This window comes from Rattus rattus, chromosome 14 (assembly GCF_011064425.1).
Source record: "Rattus rattus isolate New Zealand chromosome 14, Rrattus_CSIRO_v1, whole genome shotgun sequence".
Taxonomy (NCBI): domain Eukaryota; kingdom Metazoa; phylum Chordata; class Mammalia; order Rodentia; family Muridae; genus Rattus; species Rattus rattus.
The window spans coordinates 50,573,136-50,582,037 of NC_046167.1; the positions used below are offsets into that span (position 1 = coordinate 50,573,136).

General features: G+C 50.0%; 1 protein-coding gene across 1 annotated transcript; it reads left to right on the forward strand.

Annotated features, from left to right (window-relative positions):
* The first annotated feature begins 515 nt into the window (after positions 1-515).
* Positions 516-3,492, forward strand: Foxq1 (forkhead box Q1). The gene has a single exon (XM_032885129.1). The coding sequence runs from the start codon at positions 1,449-1,451 to the stop codon at positions 2,649-2,651; it is 1,203 nt and encodes a 400-aa protein (XP_032741020.1). The 5' UTR covers positions 516-1,448; the 3' UTR covers positions 2,652-3,492.
* Positions 3,493-8,902: the final 5,410 nt, after the last annotated feature.

Genomic DNA, 8,902 nt, shown 5'->3' on the forward strand with positions numbered 1-8,902 from the left:
GGACTCAAGTGCAGACAGAGCCAGGCTCCCCTCTCCCAACGTGGTCTCCCCGCAAAAGTATGGGGCGTTGCCTCCTTACCCAGAGCCTCCAGCCAGGTATGACAAAATAAAAGTGAAAGTCGGAGGCTGGCTAAGGAGCAAGAAGCACACACGGTCAAGCAAAAAGAGTCATACAGTTTCAAGCTCAGGATTTTTACTTGTTACTAGGGGGAAAGTTGGCCATAGAAAGGAAATAAGAGGAAGGGCACGGAAATAGGCCAATGCAAAGGCTATTCCACCAGGTTTCTGCAGTTCGGCGATTCAGTCATCACCAGGGGTTTCCTTTTCTAAGAATCTTGGCTCCGCTGCCAAAAAAAAAAAAAAAACCCGCACGCAGCAAGCAGCGCGCAGCTCAGGACGGCGGCCCAACCTATGCAAACACCAGTCCCTCGGCCCAGCTCTTTTAGGTGTCTCTCAGGAGCGTCATAACGTGTCAGCTCTACCAGGTACTCCAGAACAATCGTCTCCGTGAGTCCGGGGTCGCAGAAAGGCACTCGGTGGCCGCGGGAAGCCAGAAGCTCCTACCTGCGCAGCGGGTCGGGCGGGGCAGGCGCACAGGCGCGCACAGACGCGCGTACACCCGAGCCGCGCGCTCGCTTCCTATTGGCGAAATCGAAAGGGCGGGGCCGGCCAGACCCAAAACAAACAACCTGCGCCCAGGGAGCCTCTGTGGCCGCGCCGCCGCGTGGCCCCGGCCTGGTGAACGCCGTGGGGGGAGCCGCGGCCACCTCGGCCACCTAGTTCCCCCACCCCTTCGCCGTGGGCGCCCAGGCCCCGCCCCCGCGGAGCCGCCGCAGGGTTATATTGGGCCGGACCGAAGGTGGAGGCGAGATTCTGCTGCGGCCGGCCAGCGCTGACATGCTGCCGGGGAGGCCGGGGGTGGCAAGGCGGCTGCGGGTGCGGCGGCCTCGGAGACTCCTTTCTATGGGCTCTCGAGGCTAAAGACGTCTTATCCTCAAAAGTAGCGGGTGCGCCATCAGAGGTCAGCTCGGTGTCTAAGACCTAGACATCCAGCGAAGGAACACTTTTGGACGCCTGGACGGAGAGCAGATGCGCTGGCTCTTTCCTCCCAGCACGAAATTCTAAGGCTTGCGTGTCCTGGCCCCCGCTTCGCAGGGTGGCCCCTCATTCCTCGCTTGTCTTCCGCCTAAAGTCTCCAAACCTCGGAGTAAGGACAGCACTGCACCAACTTCTACTACTCCACTCCTCAGTTCACTCAACACTCACAACCCCTCCAAAGAAACATTCCAGCGGAGGACAACCTTACGGAAAAGCGTCTCTCTCCGAAAGACGCAGGAGCGGTCCTTCCTGGGAGAAGATAGCCTGAGCGGGCCACGGGATCGCCACTCGCTTCCTACGACCTCGCAGGAAAGGGGTAATAGCGCCGGACGGGAAGCACCAGAGCCGGCATGAAATTGGAGGTATTCGCCCCACGCGCAGCCCACGGGGACAAGATGGGCAGTGACCTGGAGGGGGCCGGCAGCAGCGACGTGCCATCTCCGCTGTCCGCGGCTGGCGACGACTCCTTAGGCTCTGACGGGGACTGTGCAGCCAACAGCCCGGCGGCGGGCAGAGGCGCCGGGGATCTGGAAGGCGGCGGCGGCGAGAGGAATTCGAGTGGCGGGGCGAGCGCCCAAGACGGCCCCGAGGTAACCGATGGCAGCAGAACGCAGGCCTCCCCGGTGGGGCCGTGCGCGGGCAGCGTGGGCGGCGGCGAGGGCGCGCGCAGCAAGCCGTACACGCGGCGGCCCAAGCCCCCCTACTCCTACATCGCACTCATCGCCATGGCCATCCGCGACTCCGCGGGCGGACGCCTGACGCTGGCCGAGATCAACGAGTACCTCATGGGCAAATTCCCCTTTTTCCGGGGCAGCTACACGGGCTGGCGCAACTCGGTGCGCCACAACCTCTCGCTCAACGACTGTTTTGTCAAGGTGCTGCGCGACCCCTCGCGGCCCTGGGGCAAGGACAATTACTGGATGCTCAACCCCAACAGCGAATACACCTTCGCCGACGGGGTCTTCCGCCGCCGCCGCAAGCGCCTCAGCCACCGGACCACAGTCTCCGCGTCGGGGCTACGGCCGGAGGAAGCCCCACCCGGACCTGCGGGGACCCCGCAGCCTGCGCACACCGCCCGCTCCTCCCCAATCGCGCGCTCGCCCGCTCGCCAGGAGGAAGGCTCCAGCCCGGCGAGCAAGTTCTCCAGCTCCTTCGCCATCGACAGCATCCTCAGCAAGCCGTTTCGCAGCCGCCGCGACGGCGACCCAGCTCTGGGGGTGCAGCTACCCTGGAGCGCTGCTCCCTGCCCGCCGCTGCGCGCCTATCCCGCGCTCCTTCCCGCGTCGTCCGGCGGTGCCCTGCTGCCGCTCTGTGCTTACGGCGCGGGCGAGCCCACGCTGCTGGCGTCACGCGGGGCCGAGGTGCAGCCCGCGGCGCCCCTGTTGCTGGCGCCCCTCTCCACCGCGGCCCCAGCCAAGCCATTTCGAGGTCCGGAGACCGCCGGCGCGGCGCACCTGTACTGCCCCCTACGGCTGCCCACGGCCCTGCAGGCGGCCGCGGCCTGGGGTCCGGGTCCGCACCTGTCCTACCCGGTGGAGACGCTGCTTGCTTGACAGGAGCTTGGAGCTCTGCTGGTGGGTCTAGGGTGGAGTTGGGGGCACCTTTTGTCATGGAGGTTGGAATGCGGGCTCCAGGGCTGTGCACTTTCCACCTTCCGGAGGAATAGAGATTTTTTTTTCAACTCTCCGTCAAATGTGCCTTAAAGTTAAGCATTTTGTCCCAAGTGTTTTAACTTAGTCCAGAATAGTTCCTTTGTCTTTTCTAACTTTACAGAGGATCAAAGCTGTTCTTTTCTATTTCATGGCCAGGCCTGTACTCTCCCGCATAGAGGCTTTCCTCTCCCTCCTATTGCGTTGCACCTTCTGCTGATTTTTCCTCCCCACCCACGAAAAAAGAAAAAAGGAAAAAAAAAATGAACATCAGGGAACCATTCCATGGGATAAATGGTGACTACTGTTTGGGGTTTTGAGACTCCGTTGGGTATAAATGTGTGTCTTTCACAGGAGTGACTGCGTGTGAGAGAGCTGTCAATCTTCCGGTCATTTTCTCTGCTATCAACCAATGCTTCACTGTGCCAAAAACAAGGGGAAATGTTGGGTTTTTGTAATTAAATTATTTATATATTTTTGAAACCTGAATTGAAATGTTGCAGGCAACGGCTACAGCTTTATTAGTGGTTACCTAACTGTGCTCTTCTTGGGCCGAGCAATTTCTTTAAAGGAAAAGTTAACATATGTTTGTGGGGTGCCAGGGCCACCGCCACGTGAAACCAAGTGTGATTTTTATTTTAATATTATTTGTGTCTGTATATATATTCGTGTATAAATTTTATGAAGCCCAGGCATACTGCTTGTTTTTTTTTTTTTTAATAAAATTCACAACTGATCTACAAAACACTTTGTGGTGGTAGATTGGGGTAGGTATTTTTGCTACTGGTCCCCCTCCCCAAATGGGTTCAGAGTTGAGTATCAAAAAAAAAAATAGTCCTTCATACTGAGATCAAAATTTGTGGTTTCATTTTCAGATAATGCTTTACAACGTTTAGGATGAGTCTTCCATTAATAGGGTTCCCTGAACTCAAAGAAACTCAGGAGTTAGGTTCCCTAGACTCAAAGACATTCAGGAGTTAGCAAGATACACAGACATCTGCCTGTTCTCTCCTCCTAAGAACCTTTAGCAGGCCAGGTGAGCTAGGCAAACTGCTTTTGGTCTGGTGGACATTTTCAAGTCAGTGGATTGACACTGGAAACTTGATCTTGGCATAAAAGTTATTTGACACATCAAAAATGCCTTCAGGCAATTTTCAGGGCAACTTGAATGCCCGTGTTTTTATGAAAACAAAGCTACCCTTTCGTGAACTAAAACATTGGCTTGTGTATGAACACTTGTGTGATCGAGGTAATTATTGTAAACATGGACCTGATTCCCTGGTAAGTTCCAAAGCATCCTAACATCCCAAACATCCATGCATTAGAAGAATTCAGACGGAATATCTGGGCCTTCTTGCCAGCCTTCCCATTCTTAGGTAAATAAAGCCCATCTTGAACCTGACAGAAAGCTGACCACGGGATCTTAACATTTCCAGAAGAAGGCAGTGAGTCTGTTGGAGGATGCTCCTTTGGAGACAGGGATACAAGAAAGCCTTCAGTGAATGGGGTTCTAATTACTCAGTATTATTCATAAGAATGTTAGTAGCTGGGTTGGGTTGTTACAAAAGGTAGACAAAGCTGAAGCAAACCAAGCAGGAAAGAGGAGGGCAGGCTCCCCTCCTGGGAATTATGTTCAACTGGGAGCTCCTGCGTCTGAGAGAGCAGGAGTGTTTAGCTTACACAACCACCTCTGCTTTCTACCTGACTTCTCTCCAGTTAGGCACGTTATCTGTGCAGAGTGCTGCTGCCTGTGTTCTGAAAGCCAACATCCGTGTGCCCACCGGTCCTTGCTCCTTTTTCTTCAGATGGCATGTTCGCTACCATTTTGCTGTTCACTAAAATCACCGTTTATATCGAAGAATACAAAAACCGATTTAAATGGGAAAGGTGGTGTTTTTAAATCACAGCTGTCTCTCCTCCTCTCCTAATAAAGGCAACACACAGCTCCCTCCTAAGTCTTAGGGTTTTCAAAGGAATTGTTGAGAGTCCTGGACTGGGAGTTTCGGTCTCAGTTGGGCTTTTCATTGTCAGCTCTATATCCTCTACTTTGCAGTGTGTATTTTCTGGGTGCTAGGCCTCCAGAGAGACAGAACAGCTTCACTGGGGGTGGGGGAGGGGGGCTGTGCAAAGACTTTTATTTCAGGCCACGTGGCTTCAAAAGATAGAAACACTCGCTGGCTTCTGTGCTGAAGCTGGAAGGACCAAGTCTGAGCTCAGCCTCTTTGAAGCCTTCAGACTTGTTGCACCCCATACTAACGCTCTGGCTGGTGATGAACTTGACCAAGGGTCGTCCAAGAGCATCCAGTGTTCTGGAGTCTCTGCTGCCTGAGTGAGGTGGGCAGGGGAAATCCAAAGCCTCCACTTCTGAATAAACAGCCTCTGGCTTTTTCTAGAACTGAGTCAGATTCTTGACACTCCCACCCCCAGTACCCTGCAACATACACAAAAGCCAAGCTCCCCACCAGCAAATAAAGACTCCTAGAAGCTCAAGGAAGCTTTCCAGGGTTAGCCTTGCTGACCTGTGAGCCTCAGTGAGTAAATCCTACTGTGTCTGCTCTCACCCACTTTGAAGTTTCCCAAGTTACATATTTCGGCCTCTGGGAATGTATATCCACACTCAACATACAAAACAAATTCACAGACTGAGATAAACTCATGTCTTTGGATCTAAGAAAGGACACTCACTTTATATACAAGGAAACAGTGGCCTGAGGGCTGTCTTTAAGTGTCCCACTCTGAGTGACAGGTCGAGCTCTGAAACCCAGAGACAGCAACTCCCAAGTCAGAATTCTTTCCACAATTATGCAGAGATTTCAGACCCAGACGTACTTCGGCCAGGACTTAGCTGAACCACATGAAATTGTCTCAGTTCACTTTTATGACAAAGATGATCAGATTTCCCAAGTGTCAAGTGGTTTCTCTCATTACCAAAAACTTACCCTCTGCTCCTCCCCAAACTGTCCTTTTATTTTATTTTATTATTTTTACAAATTGGCTGCTGGCACTTTAGACCAGCACTTCACCCCCTTACGCATGCTAGTGCCAGCACTTCCTTCTACAGAGTCCCATAGGTACATTCCTGCAGACTGCAGGGAGGAGAATTCTACTTGGAAAAGAATGCCTTCCAGGACCTGCGTGTGACGCAGAGCCCCTCCTAACTGTTTTCCCATACCAGCTATCAAACAAGCATACAAACAAACAAAAGCCCCTTGTTCTAAGTAGAGAAGAAAGCAGACTGTCTCTCCTTTATGTTCAAATTTTAGCTTTAAAAAGCTAACCCAATCTATTTACATTCACATTACGGGGAGGGGTGCTTACTGTCACCAAACGTAAAAGGATTTTGCTTCTCTCTGGTACTGTTTTATTGTAATTCTTTTGACCACAATAGCTGAGCTTTGCTTCAGTTCTAGAAATTAGACTCCGAAGAGTCCTTTTGTAAATATGCCATGCCTTCCAACACCACAGTCCTTCTCTCTTAAGTTACAGGCTTTATAGTCCCCTAATGAGACCATTAAACTTTTGTTGTGCTTTAACAACGTAATTTGTTAATTCTTAATGTTGTCAACAAATGGCCCTAATAAGTAGATTCCAAGAAGATCATGATCAAAACCATAAAGCAGTAACTCGCCCCAGATTCCAGGATCTCTTTCAACTTGGCAAAGGTTCCAGGATCACGAAGCACTGATGAGTGTACCGTTCTTGGCCCCTATCTTTTCAGCATTATTGAGATGGGCGAGTGACCAGAAGCAAATGTCATGCCTGTCACTGGCCAACTCCTGCGCAGACTGGAAGAGAACTGCACCAACCTTGGCTCTGGGAACCTACAGCTAAACATAAACATCCACATGGACCATACTTTCTAGCCTGCCCTAGACCTCTCTGCTGCAGAGGAAGTTCCGCTTTAAGAACATGCTGTAACTGAGCCTTTTGGTCACATCTAGTCTATGATCTAATATACGGATTCATATGTTTGTTGCTTCTGATAGCCAGTTTCTAACCATTGGGGAAAGGTGGGAAGGTTTTGCAATCTGTCTATTAAAACTTGAAAACCTCTCTCTCTCTCTCTCTCTCTCTCTCTCTCTCTCTCTCACACACACACACACACACACACACACACACACACACACAGGCCCCACTCAAAAAGAGCTTAAACAAAATGCTAAGAAGGGTTACCCTAGGGAAGTGATCATCCCCTTGGGTTTCAGTAGAGTGAAAGCTGGGAGAGTAATATCATGAAAACTCCCACGCAGTGTCAAAGATGACAATAAGTAATTTTTTCTTCTCCCTACCCTCAGTTGGATCAAGTGCATGGCAGCAGTGTAAAACAAGGTTAAAGGTACCCCAGATGTTGCAAAATCTACCGGAGACCGTTAACATAGAAGGAGCACTTTAGCTTGTCACTCTGATGTCACAGGGTGTATTTTCAGTAATATTTCCTCCCAGTGTGTTCTTGGCGATCTCAATTTCTCACTTGAAGTATCAGTTTCATCAGTCATGAAACACTGGCACACTTCTTTGAGGAGGCAAGAGGCAAAAGCTAAGAGACTCCAGGCTGTTTTCAAGAGACTTCATCATAAACTAGGTGTTTAGGACTTAGACACTGAGTTGAGAGATGAAGTCCATCCTTCATTTGTTTATTTAAGAGACAATTCTTAGGACTACAGAGACGATACAACTTAAGATTACAGTGGTCACTCAGGAGTCTGAAGATATGGAACTGCATATGCCCACATGTCTGTATAGATGCAACCAGAAAATAAACTAGTCATTAAATGTGAGAAACCTTAAGGAAGATAAATCCTGAAACTAGAGCCCTAAAACCAGCCCAAACTATAATTCACATTTAGACTTAGGAAAATATATTCCAGGTAAATATTTAGACTCAGGAATGAATGATTAAAGAAGGCTGAACAATTGTCCTTACAGAAAGAACTGCTCTGTGGGAGAACCGCTTTTTTTCTTGGGGAGCCCATATTCCCTCTAGCGTCTTCTAGTCCTAGAATCCTGGTTTTCCCTTTCTAGAGGGGATATTGGACAATTGTTTCCAAAACTGGACATTACCCATGTCCCCAGCAACCAAAGAGTGGCCAGTAAGACTCAAACCTCAAACATAGGTGGTCTTACAGTGTTTCTCCCATGTAGTGGAAAATACTTTGTCTTTTATCAAAGCTGCTCTTGCTCCTTGGCCTAAACCTGATCGTCTGACATTACTGGCATACTGCCAAGCAACCAGAATGCTATGGGGGTCTTTTATCTTCTTAGAAAACTATCCTTATCCCAATGGTTTCCTTGGACATTTCAGTGCCCCAGCTGGAGGATGGCAGGTCCCAGAAGCCAGGAGAACAATAAAGCAGAAGTGGATATTCAACAGCATGGCAAGCTCTCTGCATTGGGCCAGAGCACTACGGGCACCTGGGAGTGCTGTTCAGGGTGCTCAGAGACTCAGAGGCATCTTTAAGGCTTTGAAGGGTAAGATTTGTGCACTCCATGTCCTTGATACCCTTAAAGTGGCCAGAGCAGATTGATGATTGCCAGGGGTAGGCCAAGGGAACTCCCAGGCGGTGGAACTGATCTCTGTGTTGACTGTCATGATTGTTCTGTTACTATATGTACTGCTGACATTTAAGTCACGTACCTAAAAGTGGGGGTGCGAATTTTACCTCATTCACTCTCACTTGAAGATTTGTTCTTATGGGAATTATAATAGTTAAGTTTCTTGTTTACCAACAGCTAAATTAAAGGAGGTAACCCTTCTTTTGTGGGATTCATTTAACTGCAACTTTTTAGGGGGTATACCTGAAGGAAAGGTAGACTCTCCTGTGCTCCTAAAGTTAGACACAGCCCCTCATAGGCTTTCTGGACTTGGGCAAAGCTGTACATGTCAAAAGTGCCTATTACTCTTCAGTAAGGGAATATGGGCCACAAATACAAGTTGGGCACACACTTTTCAATGCTATGTGGGTTGAGAAAAGATGGACATGAACAGAGAGGACAGCCCAAATGGGAAGAAGATTGAAAAGAGACCTAAAAAAAAGAGTGGGGGGTTGGGGATTTGGCTCAGTGGTAGAGCGCTTACCTAGGAAGCGCAAGGTCCTGGGTTCGGTCCCCAGCCCTGGACGAAAAAAAAAAGGAAAAAAAAAAAGAGTGGTTCCCAG